This window comes from Mobula hypostoma, chromosome 1, assembly GCF_963921235.1.
Source record: "Mobula hypostoma chromosome 1, sMobHyp1.1, whole genome shotgun sequence".
Lineage (NCBI taxonomy): Eukaryota > Metazoa > Chordata > Chondrichthyes > Myliobatiformes > Myliobatidae > Mobula > Mobula hypostoma.
Genome location: NC_086097.1, coordinates 33,854,654 through 33,872,963, shown reverse-complemented (window position 1 = coordinate 33,872,963; position 18,310 = coordinate 33,854,654). Strand labels below are relative to the sequence as shown.

At 41.7% G+C, this 18,310-nt stretch overlaps 1 protein-coding gene and 1 long non-coding RNA gene across 2 annotated transcripts in view; one reads left to right on the top strand and one right to left on the bottom strand.

Moving 5' to 3' along the window:
* The window catches only part of rin3 (Ras and Rab interactor 3), a 117,104-nt gene that overhangs the window by 22,173 nt on the left and 76,621 nt on the right, over positions 1-18,310 (top strand). Inside the window, exon 3 of the mRNA XM_063046144.1 lies at positions 13,640-13,754. Coding sequence (XP_062902214.1) covers positions 13,640-13,754 — 115 coding nt within the window. The remainder of the gene's footprint in view (positions 1-13,639; positions 13,755-18,310) is intronic.
* Positions 12,831-18,310, bottom strand: part of LOC134345459 (uncharacterized) — a 30,266-nt gene continuing 24,786 nt past the window's right edge. Inside the window, exons 2-3 of the long non-coding RNA XR_010017701.1 lie at positions 14,087-14,182; positions 12,831-13,104 (exon numbers count right to left, since the gene is read on the bottom strand). This is a non-coding gene — a long non-coding RNA (uncharacterized LOC134345459). The remainder of the gene's footprint in view (positions 13,105-14,086; positions 14,183-18,310) is intronic.

Below are 18,310 nucleotides of genomic sequence, written 5' to 3'. Positions count from 1 at the left end.
CCTTCCCTTTCTCCTATGGTCCACTCTCCTTTCCTATCAGATTCCTTCCTCTCCAGCCCTTTACCTTTCCCACCCACCTGGCTTCACCTATCACCATCTAGCTATCTTTCTTCCTCTCCCCCTTCCTTACCAGTCCTGAAGAAGGGTCCCAGCCTGAAACTTTGACTGTTTATTCATTTCCATAGATGCTGACTAACCTGCTGAGTTCCTCCAGCATTTCATGTGTGCTGCTTTGGATTTCCAACATCTGCAGAATTTCTTGTGTTTAAGATTTAAAGGAAAATGGCCTTGAAGCTTATGCTGTTGAATGTTTGTAGTCTCCAGGGTAAATTCATAGCTAATTAAAAATATTAAATATCAAAATTTTACTTTAACAAAGGTTTCCACCTGAGAAAATATGTCCTCGTATTTGAATCTACAAAGCACATGGAGTTAAGAGATACAGATATGATTCCTTTTTCTAAAATAACATATTGGCAGTCAAATTGACAGAGACACCCAATCAACCCACAGCAATGGCTAATACATGAGGATACTGTCAACAGATCAAATGTTTGAAAGTTACACCAAACTCAAAGTTGGAGAGTGAGGGGAGAGCAGCTAAAGAGGAATAAATCTGGGAGGGAGGAGGAAACGTAACATGCCACTCCCCTGACCTCAGTTTCCCCAGTTCATGTGTCTGGGGTTTTACTGAATATAGATTAAAAGTATTTCCAGACCACAGGAAAGCAAAAATATATATATATATATAGTGAAGAACTAATTCTGCAGCCGCCTGAAGGATTAAAACTATAAGGTTGATGGAATCGTCTTCAAGTCGTTTTGTAGCTGTAGATGAATGGTTGTGAATGCAATACTGACTGATGGGCAAAGGCGGCTGTTATGAAATGCCTTTCCTTGTTTATTCAGATGGCCAGATTTGAACCAAATATACAAAAGGGCACAGCCATAGAAAGTATATTTAACCTCGAAAGTAATTGCTGAGTATCAGTTTTTGAGAGCTACCTGATGGATTGCCAAGTGTTCTCTGATCTCTTCTCCAATCCATGTGAGTTCTGTTTGATGCAGTGATATTGTTCTTCTAGAACTGACAATTGTTTATGTAACTGCTTCAATTCTCACATAACTGACAACCGCAACATCAAAAAAATTCTTTGCTTTCTGGTGGACAAAAAATTGTTTATTTGCACGAAGTTCAAAAGCATTAAAAGTACAGAGGAAATTATTCCCAGTTATCAGAAGCAAAGTGGAGTGTAAACTGGAGAGTGCTAACATAAACGCTTCCACTAACTTATCAAGTTATTAAGCAAAATGGTTCTTATTAAGCTCAACAAATTGTTTAACTCACCTGAACTAATAAGTGTCAATCAATAACATAATACTGCAGAATCAGTGCTATTATCACTGTGTCATAAAATCTTATTTTGTGGGAGCAATGCGGCACAAGATAACGAAAACTACAAGTTACAAAAATAAATTAGTAAGTTACATAAACAAATAGAGCAAAAGACAAATAACGGGGTAGTGTTCACGAGTTCAAGGATCCTTCAGAATCTGATGGCAGAGGGGAAGAAGCTGTCCTTAAAAAATTGAGTGAGGATCTTCAGGCTCCTGTACCTCCTCCCTGATGCTAGTAAGGTGAAGAGGACACTTCTTCGTCGCCTTACTGTCATTGGGGAGGAGGAACAGGATAGTAAGGGTGGTAAGGATCTCTAATGTTGGATGATGCCTTCCTGAGGCACTGCGGGTTATTACACATGGCATGCCCTACAATCACTATTCCTGTTCATCTACAATAGTAAAGGGTAACCTAGGATCTCATGCGTGTTAACACACGACATTATCAGGGAGTCATAGAATCACAGAGTCGTTCAGCACTGGAATGGATCCCTTAGCCCACTCATCCATGCTGATCACGAGGCCAGTTAATGCTGATCCCATTTGCCTGCTTCATGCCAATCTTCCTCTAAACCCTTCCTACCCACGTATGTGTCCAAGTGCCTTTCAAATGTTGTAATTGTATCTCAGAACATAGAGCAGTACAACACAGGTACGGGCTCTTTGGCCCAAAATGTAATTTATCGAAGAACCTACTGATCTCTTACATCTACACAATGTCCATATCCTTCCACTTTCCTCACATTCATGGGCATATCTAAACATCACTTACAAGTCCCTGATGTATCTGCCTCTACCACCAGCCCAGGCAGCACGTTCCAGGCACCCAGCCCTCACTGTGTAAAATAAAATTGCCCCTCACATCTCCTTTGAAATTACCCCCTCTCACCTTAAGCGCATGCCCTCTGGTATTAGACATTTCAACAATATACTGTCTGTCTACTCAGTCTATTCCCTCTCTCAGAATCTTATAAACCTCTACCAAATCACCCCTCGGCCTCCACCACTCCACAGAAAACAACCCAAGGTTATCCAGCATCCTGGTAAAACTCTTCTGCATCCTCTCCAAAGCCTCAACATCCTTCCTACAATGAGGCAACCAGAAATATATGCAAGACTCCGGATGCTGCCTAACTGGAGTTTTATAAAGGTGTAGCATAACTTCCTGACTTTTGAAGTCAATGCCTCGACTAATAAAGGGAAGCTTATGAGTAGCCACTTTCAGGGAGCTTTAAACCAGGACCCCAATAGCCCCCTGATCATTAAGAGTCTTGCCATAACATTACATTTGACCTTCAAAGGAGTAACACTTTGCATTTTGCTGGGTTATACTCCATCTGCCATTTCTCTGTATTCCCTAATCTATATGCCCTCTATTCTTTGCCAGTCTTCTACACTATTCACAACAGCACCAATCTCGGTATCATCTGCACTCTTACTAACCCTCCCATCTACATTTTCATCCAGGCTATTTATATACATCACAAACAGCAGAGGTTACAGTACAGATAGATCCCTGTGGAACACCACCAACCTCACACCTCCAGCTAGAATAAGTCCCTTCGACCACTACCCTCTGTTTTCTACTGGCAGGCCAGTTCTGAATCAAAATGGCTAGTTCACCATTGATCCCATGCATCACAATCTTCCAGATGAGCCCCCTCCCCATGAGGGACGTGTTGAAATGTCTTACTAAAATCCATGTGGAGAAACAACATCCACGTGTCACCCTTCGTCAGTCACCTTCGTCACCTCGTCAAAAAACTCAATCAAGTTGGTAAGACACAGCTTGCCAACTTGCACAAATCTTCCTCCAACTCGTCCTCTAGCTGCTGATGCCACATATTCTCTTCCTTTCAATTTGACCCTTCTCACCATAAATCTGTGTCCTCTAGTTCTAGACGCCTGTGCTCTGGGAAAAAAGGATTGAGGACCTATCCTTACTATGCCTGGATTAATTTTATAAATCTCTACATTGTTGGCCAACAGCCTTCTACATTCCAGAGAGAATAAACCTAGCCTATCCAAATTCTCCTGATAACTACAGTTCTCCATTCCAAGCAACAATCTGTTGAACCTATTTTGCACTTTGTGTATTGCTACCACATTCTTCCTACAGTGAGGTGAATAGCACCATACACAAACGTTCCAAGTGATGAATGCTGAAACCTTGTTTTGATAGCACATTCATTGTCACATGAGTTTCTACACTGTTACATTAGTTCTCAACACTGATTTAGGCTCATGCATTGGACGGAGAAGTGTTAAATTTAGACCTGAGCACATACTGCTCACGCAAATTTTATCATATGCTCATTTCCTCATTATTCAGCATTTCCAAAAATTATCCAGTTTTAATACTTGATTCACATTTCAATTACTGAAAAAGGATTACTTTTACTTTTCTTTCTGGAGCCTAGTCTTTGGTTTCAAGTCTCTAGGTACTGTATGAAGAGAAAACTTACCAAGCACACTGAGACACCAAAAGATTGGGGTTGCAATCTTTAAGATTAAGGAAGATAAGGGTTACACCCTGGACTATAAACTTCCTGTCTTTCTGAGGGCCACATGCCTCCATGCATTCTTATTGCTGTTAGATACAGGTTTATCCATTACCTCACCAAGATCATTTTGGAGGGGGTGCACTTCTTATCCCATCTTTGTGCCTACTCCAAGGGAATTGTGATCTCTTTATTTCTGATACATGTACCGAGGTACAGTGAAAGGCTTGTGTTGCATACTGTTCATAGAGCTCAACAGTTGTTCAGCAGGCTTCGTAGGATCCAGGACATTTTCAAGAAGCGGTGCCTCGAAAGGCAGTATCCATTATTAAGGACCCCCATCATCCAGGACATGCCCTATTCTCATTGTTATTGTCAGGGAAGGAGGTACAGAAGCCTGAAGGCACACACTCAGTGATTCAGGAACAGCTTCTTCCCCTCTGCCATCCGATTCCTAAATGGACATTGAACCCATGAACACCATCTCACTTTTTAATATTATTTCTGTTTTTGCACTATTTTCAATTTAACTATTTAATATACATATATATACTTGCTTTTATTTATTTGCTTGTATTTTTCTATATTGTCATGTAATGCTGCTGCTAAGTTAACAAATTTCAGGACAGAGGTCAGTGATATTAAACCTGATTCTGATTATTCTCAATGCTGATGATTGACAAAGCTGTGTTCCCAGTCCCTACTACACTCCCTTTACAGTCATGACTGCCTGGCCAGATTCCACTCTAATTTCATGTACAATTTTGCAGATGATGCCATTGTAGTGGACCTTATCTCAAATAGCAATGAGGCAATGTCAGCAAAACACAAGAGCTGGTCACAGACTTGAAGAAGGAGGGCAATGTACCTGCTCCTGTCTACATCAATGGTGTTGAGGTTAAGAGAGTTGTGAGTTTCAGTTTCCTAGGATTGAACATCACAAATAGTCTGTCCTGGTCTAATCATATAGATACCAGAACCAAGAAATCTCACTAATGCCTCTACTTCCTCAGGAGGCCAAAGAGATTTCACATGTCCCCATTGACTCTTACCAATTTTTATCAATGTACATGGACAGCATCTAACTGGCTAGGAGCTCTCATTCTTTAAGTGAAAGTCGGGGAATTGGGTGTCAGTATGGTATCTGTCAGGGGTGCTCCCTGACATAATGTGGTGAAGTAATGGATTCATCTTCATTTTCATGTAATTCCGGGGTTTCCCACCTGGGATATGTGGACCTCTCGATTAATGGTAGGAGTTCATGGCATAAAAAAGATTGGGAACTCCTGCTGTAATTGTTTTCCTCATATTTATTGCAGACCTTTTGTATTTGCACAGTTCGTTGTCTTCTGCACATAGGTCTTTTGTCCATCTTGTTGAGCACGGTCCTTCATTGGTCCTAGTGTGTTTCCTTGTACTTACTGTGAATGCCCACAAGAAAATGGTGATGTATTGCACTTTGATAATAAATTTACTTTGAACTTTGAATATATGCATTCACCCTTCTGCCTCAGGGCAAATTTGCACTCTCAGCACTAGATGCTATTTGAGAGGACTGATGCCAATGTGTTCACTGAGGACAATAACAGAAAATGTGGGTTAGGAAGCATCTGAGGAATGAGAAGGAAAGTTAATGCTTCTAGACTCTTCTTCCTTGAGAGAAAAACAAAATCCTCCTATCTATCCTATCTAGGCCTCTCCTAATTTTACTCTATATTCTGTACCTTGTAAGGTCACCTCTCAACCTGCTCTATTCCAGAATAAACCCAGCCTATCTAATCACCCTTTTTAACTACGTCTCCATTCCAGACAACATCAAAGCAGATCTCTTCGACACTTTCCCTATTGCTGTCACATCCTTCCAATGGTGAAGCAACCTGAACTGTACACAGTACACTCTAAGTGTGGTCTTATCGATTTTTGTCCAACCAGAACATGACCTGCCAACTCTTGTACTCATTGCCTTGGCCTATGACAACAAGCTTGCCCAATGTCAAAAGACTATTTCTCCTGTTAGGGGAGTCTAGAATGTAGTGCCATATTCTTAGAGTTAGAACCGTTCAGTGGTGGTGTCAAAAAACATTTCTTTATGTGAAGAATAGAGAAAATTTGGAGTTCCCACCTGGAAAAAGCTCTTGAAATTGCAGACAAATCCATGACTGAGACTGATAGATAAATAAGTAAGCTGAGTTGAGGAGTGATCTTATTGCAACATATAAGACATTCTGGGAGCATGACAGGGTAGATGTTGAGATGTTTTCACCAGTAGAAGAATCTTGAATAAGGAGACATCTGAACAGATTGTGGAGGCATTAGTAATGATCTTACAAGAATCACTAGATTTGAGAATAGTTTTTGAAGACTGGAAAATTACAAATATCACTCCACTCCAAGAAGGGAGAGAGGCAGAAGGAGGGAAATTATAGGCCAGTTAGTCTGACCTCAATGGTTGGGAAGATTTTGGAGTTGATTGTTAAGGATGTGGTTTCAGGGTACTTGGAAGCATGTGATCAAATAGGCCATAGTCAGCATCGTTTCCTCAAGGGAAAATCTGGTCTGACAAACCTGTTGGAATCTGTTGAAGAAATAACAAGCAGGATAGACAAAGGAGAATTGGTTGATGTTGTGTATTTGGATTTTCAGAAGGCTACAGTTAGAACATAGAACATAGAAATCTACAGCACATTACAGTCCCTTCAGCCCACAATCTTGTGCCAACCATGTAACCTACTCTAAAAACTGCCTAGAACTTCCCTACCATATAGCCCTCTACTTCTCTAAGCTCCATGTACCTATCTAAGAGGCTCTTATTGTATTTGCTTCCACCACCGCTGCTGACAGTGCATTCCACACACCCACCACTCTCTGTGTGAAAAACTTACTTCTGACATCGCCCTTGTAGCTACTTCCAAGCACCTTAAAACTATGCCCCCTCATGTTAGCCGATTCAGCCCTAGGAAAAAGCCTCTGGCTATCCACATGATCAATGCCTCTCATCATCTTATATACCTCTATCAGGTCACCTCTCATCCTCCATCACTTCAAGGAGGAAAAAACTAAGTTCACTCAATCTATTTTCATAAGGCATGCTCTGCAATTCAGGCAACATCCTGGTAAATCTCCTCTGCACTCTCTCTATAGTATCCACATCCTTCCTGTAGTGAGGTGACCAGAACTGAACACAGTACTCCAAGTGGCATCTAACTAAGGTCTTATATAGCTGTAACATTACCCCATGGCCCTTGAACTCAATCCCACAGTTGATGAAGGCCATCACACCATACACCTTCTTGACAACGCTGTCGACCTGCGCAACAGCTTTGAGCATGCCATGGACACGGACTCCAAGATCCGTCTGATCCTCCAAACTGCCAAGAGTCTTACCATTAATGTTATATTCTGTCTTCAAATTTGACCTACTGAAATGAACCACTTCACACTTATCCGGGTTGAACTCCAACTTGAGGCTGCTTTACAAGCTCATGATATTATAGGGAAGATTCTAGCATGGATAAACCAGTGGCCGATTGGCAGCAGGCAAAGAGTGGGAATAAAGGGGGACCTCTTCTGCTTGGCTGCTAGTGACTGGTGGTGTTCCACAAGGGTCTGTATTGGGACTGGTTCTTTTTACATTATATATTAATAATTTGGATGATACAATTGATGGCTTTGTTGCAAGATTTGCAGGTGATACAAAGGCAGGTAAAGGGATAGGTAGTTCTGAGGAAGTAGAGAGGCTACAGAAGGACTTAGACATATTAGGACAATGGGCAAAGAAGTGACAGATGGAATACATGGTCGGGAAGTGTATGGTCATGCACTTTGGTAGAAGAAATAAAAGGGTTGACTATTTTCTAAATGGACAGAAAATACAAAAAAATTGAGGCGCAAAGGGACTTGGGAGTGCTTGTGCAGGATTCCCTAAAGGGTAATTTGCAGGTTGAGTCTGTGGTGAGGAAGGCAAATGTGATGTTAGCATTATTTCAAGAGGACTGGAATATAAAAGCAAGGATGTAACATTGAGGCTTTATAAAGCATCGGTGAACCCTCATTTTGTGATCAGTTTTGGGCCCCTTAGAAAGGACATGCTGAAACTGGAGAACGTTCAAAAGAGGTTCATGAAAATAATTTCAGGGTTAAACTGCTTGTCATATGAAGACCATTTGATGGCTCTGGGCCTGCATTTGTTGAAATTCAAAAGAATGAGGGTGACCTAATTAAAACCTATTGAATGGTGAAAGTCCATGATAGCGTGGATGTGGAGAGGATGTTTCCTATGGTAGGAGGTCACAGCCTCAGAACAGAGGGGTATCCTTTTAAAATAGAGATGAAGAGGAATTTCTTTTGCCAAAGAGTTGTGAATCCGTGGAATTTATGCTACAGGCAGCTGTGGAGGCCAAGTATTTATTTATATTTAAGGCAGAGGTTGATAGATTCTTGATTGGTCAGAGCAAGAAGGGATACGGGGAGAAGGCGGGAGATTGGAGCTGAGAGGGAAAAATGGATCAGCCATGATGAAATGGCAGAGCAGACTTGATGGGCCAAATGGCCTAATTCTGTTCCTACATGTTATGGTCTTATGGTCCTCTGGCATTATGGTTATAAGTTCCAGACAGTCAGTTAAAACTGCAGTGCAAAGAAACTTCTCCATAAGAGGGAAGTGAATCATCAAAATTCTCTACCCCAAAGGGTTGTGGATGCTATATCATTTGTGATATTTAGAGAGGATGTGGATAAAGTTTCGAAACATCAGAGAATTGAGGGCTATGAAGAATTGGCACTGAAGGGGAGCTGAAGCCTGGGGAAGGTCAGCCACGGTCAGATTGAATGGTAGGATGCTCCTAAGCAATTATGTAGCCTATTTGGTTGACTGTTTTCTGGTGTGTATGAGTTAAGGCACAGCTAAGCAATAAACAACAAATTAAAGGGCAGAATATGCTGAAAGGGATCATGCATTTCTTGCCCTCCCACAATGGTTCATTTTAATTAAAGTAGCTGCATGTAGATTTTACTGAATTAAAGGGATACTGCAGCTGAATTACCCTACTCCTCAGTGCCATTGCTAAATGCTTGCATGATTGGACATAGTTCAAAGTAATTTCATCATCAAAGACCATACTATATATGTCACCTTATACAACCTTGAGATTCATTTTCTTGAAGGTAATCATAATAAATACAAGAAACACAATAGAATCAATGAAAAGCTGCATCCAACAGGATGGATGACAACCAATGTGTAAAAAAAAACAACAAACTGTGCAAATATAAAAAGAAAGAGAAAATAATAAAATAAATAAGCAAAATATATTAAGAACTTGAGATGAAGAGTCCTTGAAAGTGTGTCCATAGGTTGTGGGAACAGTTCAGTGGTTGGTTGAGTGAAGTTATCCCCTCTGGTTCAAGGGGCAATAACTGGTCCAGGTCCTGAGGCTCCTCGTACTTTCCTCCTGATGGCAACAGCAAGGGAGCATGGCCTGGGTGGTGGGGATCTTTGATGATGTATGCTGCTTTCCTGAGACAGCGTCTTGAGTAGATATGCTCAGCGGTGGGTAGGGCTTTACCTGTGATGGACTGAGCTGTATCCACTGTCGCGGGTTGTGGGAGTTCGTGAAGTTGCCTCCATGTTTTGGTGGTCAGAGTGAGCATATTGAGCCATTGAGCTCACCTGGAAGCCTTGTTATCACCAGCGTCATTTCGTTTCGCTTTGTAAGCGCTTCCACAGCAGCATCCTCAGAAATTCAAGTTTACTCCAGAATTGCCACTTCTCGCGTGAGATGGCTTTCTGAAGGTTATACTAGGACCTCTTACGTCTTACTTGGTCACCAGACCTGAATGCCTCTGATCTGACCCTTGGCAGATTGCAGATCTCATAGTTAATCCAGGGCTTTTGATTAGGGAAGACTGATTGATTTTGTGGGGCACACTCTCTACAACTGTTCTATTAAGTCTGTGACAACTGTGGTGTATTCATTCAGGTCCTCTAATGAACCCTTGAACACGGCCCAGTCTGCCGACTCAAAGTAATCCCACGGCTGCTCCTCAGCCTCCTACGACCACCTCTATGGTCCTTTTCTCCAGAGCCTTGCTCTTTAACCTCAGCCTGTACGCAGGTGGGAGAAGGACGGCTAAGTGATCAGATCTCCCAACTTACGGTTGAGGCATGGAACGGCAAGCATAGCTAATCATAGAATAACAGTGTGTGGGTGTTTTGGGACCCCTGATGCTGCAGGCGATATGCTGATGATAATAAAGGCAGAGATTTCTTCAAACATGTCTGGCTGAAGTCACCAACAATGATTTTAAATGCATCGGGGTAAGCTGTTTCCTGTTTGCTAATCGTAGCACTCAATATATCGAGTGCTCGTTACCCTTTTTTGCTTGGGAAAGGGACCCTGTATTAAGCCTCCAATCCAGTGATATAATCAAACGAGGCAATAAACTGTGGATGGATACGAGGCCCTTTTGAGTATTTTCCTCAATACCCTGGACTAAGCTGTCAGTGAAAATTGTTCATTCGATATTTTGTCAAAGGTGCTGCTCAAAGGCATCTCCCCACTATTGAAAATACATTTGGGCAAATTTTTTGATGGAAAGATAAATATATTTAAATGGTGTAGTGCATAGAATAATAATCATATACTAATTGATGAGATATATTTAAAACTCTCATCAATAATGTATTATATTAATATAATATGCAATAATATTTTACATTATAAGCAGGGATCTTCATAGATGTTGGCTCAGATATAGAGTAAGTACATATATTCTATAAGTGACAAAATAAAGGCTTCTGAAGTTTCCTGACTGACTAAATTTATATAAGTTGGAATTAAAATACGTTAAACATTCCTCCTGCAGGTCAACAACTGTCAGTAGCAAATTAGTTCAAGCCGAAAACATATTGACCACAAATCTTCCATGAACAATTAATCAAGTTGCCATTTTTATGCACTTGACTCGATGGCATGGCTGGACTCCCAGATGCAGGCTGAAATCCAGTTAAATTCTGGCATATGTGCACCAACACTGCTTTGGTTGGTGCCATATTCAAGGGCAATGCAGTTAGTTTATTTATCTTTCCTTACTGTTATGTAGGTGGCTAGTACTGTTTCCTCACCGCCCTAGTGTACCTGATTTCAGCTGCTGACTGCATAGTGTTTGCACATTCTCCCCATAACCTGTGGGCTTCCCTCAGCTGCTGAGTCTCCTTGCAAATATCAAAGAAATGTTGGTAATTTAACTGGTGATTATAATTTAACCTCTAGTTCAGGTGAGTGGCAGAATATTCAAAGAAGAGACAAAGGGAATGTGAGAGAGAATAGCTCACAGGGATAAGGGAATAGAAAGAGGGAATGAGATCGATGGGATTGAAATCTGACATTGACCTGACGGGCTGAATGGCCTCCTTCTGTACCGTAATTAAGTAAATTGTGTGAAACTATATTCTTCATTATTTTTAAATAATTATAATTACTTTGACTTTTATTTGAATGTCCTTGAAAACATTCAAACACAGCAACAGCTTTAATAGCTACTGAATATGGGGCAGGATATCACTGCTTGTCAAAGGCACTTGAGCATTAAAGAAAGCTCCATGAATTCAGAGAAACCCCACACCACCCAGGGCCTTGCTGATCATCTGTAAGTCAACCTCCCGATGGAAAGAACCTACTAAGGTCCAAGAAATTAGGGAGCTGCCCTCCCAACAGAGGACTCAGATGTATAATTGTGTTCAGTATGAGACTCTTGTTGGTATGTCTGTTTGGTCACTATTTGACCTCCTTTTGTGTCGTTAACATGAAGTGATGAATTTATGATCCTATATTGCTCTAGTTTCATCAAATTTTAACAGGGTAGTTTCCAGACTTGAGTGACCTGAGGAATATGTATATATGCATTGGAGCAAAAAACAAACTTCAGTGGGTCAGGCAAAGGGATTGTCAATGTTTCAGATTGAGTCATTGCATCCCAGATGCTGCCTGACCTGCTGAGTTCCACCAGCAACTTGTTTTCACTCTGGACTCCAGCATATGCAGTCTTGTGTATTTTCATATTTGTGTGTTATGTATGCATACTCGAAGTGCATTTTGTGTATGTACATATTTTATGCGTATATTGTATCTGTATGTGTGCTAGTTGTGTATATGTACTGTGTTTGTATGTGGAAGAGTTTGTTTGGATGTAGACTCAGTGGCCACTTTATTAGGTACAGGAGTGGATCCCAGTGTGGTCTCCAGCTGCTATAGTCCATCCACTTCAAGGTTCGATGTTTTGTGCATTCAGAGATGCTCTTCTGCACGCCATTGTGGTAATGCATGTTTATTTAAGTTACTGTCACCTTCCTGTCAGTTCGAACCAATCTAACCATTCTGCGCTGATCTCTCATTAACTAGGCATTTTCGCCCACAAAACTGCCGCTCACTGGATTTTTTTTTTTTTGTTTGTTTTTCAAACCATTCTCTGGAAACTCTAGAGATTATTATGCATGAAAATTCCAGGAAGTCATCAGTTTCTGAGATACTCAAGGCGCCCCATCTGGCACCAATAATCATTCCACGGTTAAAGTCACTTAGATCACATTTCTTCCCTATTCTGATGCTTGGTCTGAATGACAACTGAACTTCTTGATTATGTCCGCATGCTTTGATGCATTGAGTTGTTGCTACGTGATTGGCTGATTAGATATTTGCATTAACAAGCTGTTGTACAGGTATACATAATAAAGTGCCCACTGGGTGTATGTATGCATATTGTGAGTATTGGCTTTGGGTGTGTTCACTCTCCAATGTGTGGATGAACGTGTGTGTGTGTGTGTCTATGAACAGGTGTATTTTTCTCTTCCTTTCTATTGCACTCTTTCTAAATGCTGTTCATACATAGTTTTAGGACCTACACCTGACTTCACAACAGCTGCCCTCTTATCTCCAGGTCAGGGTGGCTGGACTCAAGCACCAGCCCTATGTTTTCTGTTTTCATATCAAGGCATTTATTATCAGGTCTTTCAAATTCCAAGGATTTGAGAATTTCAAACAACTTCCACAGAATGCTCTTTGTTTCTTAGGGTTTGATACTGTCTTTCTTTGTTGCACTCAGAGCTCACATAGAAAGTCTGTGGTCTGCAAGCTATTACATTCAACTAGATATCATCTGTAACGGTCCAACTTTCACAATGTTTCACAGCCCTCCTCTCCATCGACAGCTGAAAGAGAAACCTGAATTCATAAAACTACCTTCATAGCAGATCGTCACAAATCTTTATAACCAGTTAATTACTTTGAAATACTGTAGCCCTTGCAGCAGCCAACTTACAGCGAGTAATCTCCCCCCACCCAACCGCCCCCAAATAAATGTGCTGTAATAATAATCACATAGACCAGTAGAGGCGACTGGAGATCATAATAACTCTCATGCTTGTCTCCAATACATTAACTCTTTTACATCCACCTTACTGACTAAATATGGTTTTGGTCTCCTCAATCAAAATCTGGAAACTCTGACAACGTAGTGCTCTCTGACTTTGGGTGTACTGAGTCAGAATAATGCCTTAAGGTTAGGGATTTTATGAAGCATACTGATAGACTAAATACTGGATCGAAGATGAATTGGGCAAGTAGACAAAAGGCTTATGTTATGTATTCATGTTTCCTTGGGAACTATGAATGTTTTGTTTTTGAGATATTTTATCACCTGCAGCTCAATTAACACTATTCAGCACAATGTATTCCTGCTTACAGGCATTTATGGTGAGAAAAGATTGCACCCTAACAAACATGGTTCTTTCGGTGAATTTTCCTGGAGCAGAAGGAACCCCTAACATCCTTGAATACTCAATAAAGGAGGAAAATTCAAGTGAGTTGCTATCTACTATCTACTCATGCTGCTTCCTTTGATATTTACAAGTAACCTAATCTTTCTGTAACTGCACAAACAGATATGGTTGGTCCTGCAGCTCACCAGAAACTGCTTTAGCACAGTAGATGCACAGGTCTCTGCTTCAGAGGAGTATTCCATTATCATCAAGTGTTATTTCAATATTAACATGGTCAAAATATTTCAATACAGTGAGCGTCCTAAAAGATATGGAGTATTTTGTTCATATTCGCAGATATTTTTGTCATTACTTATGATAAGTCAGATATTCTGTCTTTACTATGTAATGAATGACGTATCTTCATAAATACCTTGAGACACAGCAAATGTTTTCAAAAGAGAAGAGGATTTTTTTTTTCTTCTCAGGCAGCCCCTCGGCATCAAGTATGATTGCATCCATTCCAATTCTGGGTAGTGGAAAAAACATGTACACAAATTGTTTGAATTTGATATAGTTACCACGTCCTTATTCCGAAGAAAACACCCTAACCATTTGCATGTTGAGTCTCTAAGCTGTTATTGTAAACTGCAAGCCTAAGAAATTGTTACACCATATGAAGGAATGTCACCAAATAAATCTGCCATCTAAATAGAATCAGAAATGTATATACACAACTATACATAAATACATAGAGAGAAGCAAGTTCTGTATTTAAACACAGAGATTCTGCAGATTTGGTGATCCAGAGCAACAAGCACAAAATGCAGGAGGAATTTGGCAGTATCTATGGAGAGGAATGAAGAGTCCTCATTTCAGGCCGAGACCCTTCTTCAGGACCAGGAAAGAAAAGGGAAGAAGCCAGAATAAGCAGGTGGGGTAAGGGGAAAGAAGCCTAGCCAGAAGATGATAGGTGAGACCAGGTGAGGGGGAAGTTAGCTGAGTGGAGCAGGGGAGATGAAGAGTGATAAGCTGGGAGGTGATAGGTGGAAAAGGTAAAGGGCTGAAGAAGGAGGAATCTGATAGGAGGGGAGAATAGACCATGGGAGAAGGGGAAAGAAGGGAATCAGAGGGCCAGGTGATAGGCAGGTGAGGAGAAGAGACGATGTAAGAGAGAGAAGAAAGGGGGAAGAGATTACTGGAAGTTAGAAAAAACACAATGTTTAGGTTGGAGCCTATCACCCTCCTCTGATGCCCCTCCTTCTCTTTCTGCTATGGTCCACTCTCCTCTCCTATCAGATTCCTTCTTCTTCACCCCTTTACCTTTCCAACCTATCACCTCCCAGCTTACAAGGTGCTGCTCTTCCATTCTGAGAGTGGCCTCATTGTGACCGTAAAGGAAGATACTATACATTAAACACTGCTGAGATAAAGCTGTAGCCCTGAGTCCACAATGGCTTTTAAAATAAAGTAAGGGGTTAATTGGTTTAGGGTCATCCTGGGGTAAGTACAGCCTAAGAAAGTGACTGCGAACAATACTCAGGTTGCAGGCACACTTGCTCCTCTGAGCCTTTATTTCTTTTCATTTTTTCCAAACATTTCACATATGCATTTCATATACAAATTACATCTTAATGAATAATGTTTGCCAGTCCCAGCTATCAGGTCAGGAACAACACGCAGTCTAGTTGTCGGAAACACAGTGGTGCACATGGCATGCAAAGCCTATAACGTACAAAGAGTTTTAAACTCAATCTGCTCTGCATGACTTGCCGTCATATTTAACAGTGCAGATTTTACTGGTCTGTTCCAAAATCATCGCGCAACAGTGACTGACAAGATTTAAAGTGGCAGGTAATGTTATTAATTCATACTGTAATTCAGGTAGAAACACATTGTTGGATGTCACGGAGGCTGTTTACTGTTCCAGCTGGAGCTCTGCTCACATTGGGTCCCAGCAGTGAAAGGTACAGTTTGCATCAAATCAAGTCAGTGAGGATTGTGCTGGGTAGTCTGCACTTCCAGCACCAGTATAAATAAAGGCATCCGTTAGTCTTGCGAGACCATGGATCCGCACCTGGAAAGTCTTCACTCTCCAGGGCGCAGGCCTGGGCAAGGTTGTATGGAAGACTGGCAGTTGCCCATGCTGCAAGTCTCCCCTCTCCACGACACCAATGTTGTCCAAGGGAAGGGCATTAGGACCCATACAGCTTGGCACCAGTGTCGTCGCAGAGCAATGTGTGATTAAGTGCCTTGCTCAAGGACACAACACGTTGCCTCGGCTGGGGCTCGAACTCACGACCTTCAGGTTGTTAGTCCAATGCCTTAACCACTTGGCCACGTGCCCACCAGTATAGTATGCCCACAACTCACTAACCCCAATCGTATGTCTTTTGGATTGTGGGAGGAAACCGGAGCACCCGGAGGAAACAGGGGGAGAGCGTGCAAACTCCTCACAAGTGGCAGCAGGAATTGCGCCCAGTCGGTGAATGCTGTAAAGCAATGCGCTAACCGTTAGGTTACCAGGCCACCCAAGTCCCTGGGTTACTCAGCTGAAGGGCTGGTTGCTTGTCAAGGTTAGGAGACCTTGACAGGACATATGGGCAGGGAAAGATTGCTGTCAGAATCTGGAGGGGAGCGTGTGGAAATAATCACTGAGATCATGTGGGTTACAGAGATCAAAGGGGAGCAGACGACAGCTCACAGATGTGTGGGACGGGGAATGAGGGAAGTGATTCACAGAATATTTGTTTGCCTGGCAGGAAATGTTGCTTTTCCTGGCACACTTACCTCATACAACCATGTTTACTGCCTCATTGGAAACCCAAACAACTATGGCTAGAAGTAAAAATACTTTTAAAGTAAGGGCACATTTAAAACATTTTAACATCCTCCAAACAAATTGATGCACTACCCCCTTATTCCAGGAGCGGGCAGGTGTGATGTGTGTCAGTTTCCTGTTTCAGGTTTTTTAACAGAATACAAACCACTAAAGGTAAAGCCTGGCACCTTAGCAGAAATGAAAAGGTGAACATAGAACAGTACAGCTGAGCATAGTACAGGGCCTTTGGCCTGCAATGTTGTGCCGAGCTTTTCACCTATTCTAAGATCAATCTAATCTTACCCTCCCACATCGTCCTCCATTTATCTTTCATCCATATGTCTATCTAAGACTCTCATACATGTCCCTAATGTCCCTGCTGCTACCAGCAACCCTGGCAGTGTGTTCTAGGCGCTCACCACCCTCTCGGTAAAAAACCCTACCTCTCACTTCCCCGCTATCTTTTTTCCTGTCTCCTTAAAATTGTGCCCCCTTGAGTTAGCCATTTGTCCCCTGGGAAAAAGTTTCTGGCTGTGCATCTTATCTTGTACACCTCTACTACGTCATCTCTCATCCTCCGTCACTCCAAAGGTTAAAGCCCTAGTTCACTCAACCTACCCTCTAGAGGCATTCTTTCTAATCTAGGCAGCATCGTGATAGCTTTCCTGTGCACTCGCTCTAAAGCTTCCCCATCCTTCCTATAATGAGGCAACCAGAACTGAACATAATACCCCAAGTGTGGTCTAACCAGATTTTTATGGAACTGTGGAATTACTTCATGCTTCTTGAACTCAATTCCACAAATAATAAAGGCTAACAGACCATGCACTTTCATAACCACTCCATCAACTTGTGCGGCAGATTTGGAGGATCTATGGATCTGCACAACAAGGTCCCTCTGTTGCTTCGCTCTGACAAGAATCTTGCCGTTAACTTTATGCTCTGCCTTCATGTTTGACCTTCCAAAGTGAATGACTTCACACTTTTCCATATTGAATCCCATCAGCCAATTCTCAGCCCACCTCTTTATCTTATCAATATCCCCCTGTAACCTATGACAACCTTCTACACTATCCACAACACCACCAACCTTCGTACCATCTGCCAATTTACTAACCCACCCTTTCACTTCTTCATCCACGTCACAAAGAGCAGATGTTCCAGAAGAGCTCCCTACGGAATGTCACTGGCCTCTGACTTCCAGGCAGAATACACTCTATCTGTTGCCACCCTCTACTTTCTGTGAACAAGCCCATTCTGAATCCATGAGGCTACGTTTCCCTGAATCCCATGCCTCCTAACATTCTGGATGCGCCCACCATCGAGAACTTGTTGAACACCTTACTGAAATCCACATGCACGACATCCACTGCTTTAACTTCATCAATTTGTTTCGTCACTTCATCAAAGAGTTCAATCAGGATTGTGAGGCATGACCTGCCCCTCACAAAGCCACATTGACTATCCCTAATCAGACTATTCCCATCCAAATGTTCATAAATCCTGTCTCTAAGAATCTTCTCCAAAAGTTTGTCCACACAGATGTAAGACTCTCCGGTCTATAATTCCCAGGATTATCCCTACCACCTTTCTTGAACAAAGAAGTAGCATTTCAGCCATAAAATCTTATGTTTAGTGTGATTACATTCATACATACTTTTGTTTTGATGGCTTGGTGGCAGCATTGGATTGCTTAAAGAGTAATTTTAACTTTTGACAAAACATAATTGACTGCTGTCCCGTGTTTTCTTTCGATCGATTTCAGTGGGTAATTATTGAATTATTTATTTACTTGTTTGTTGACATAGGGTGTGGAGTAGGTCCTTCCAGTCCTTT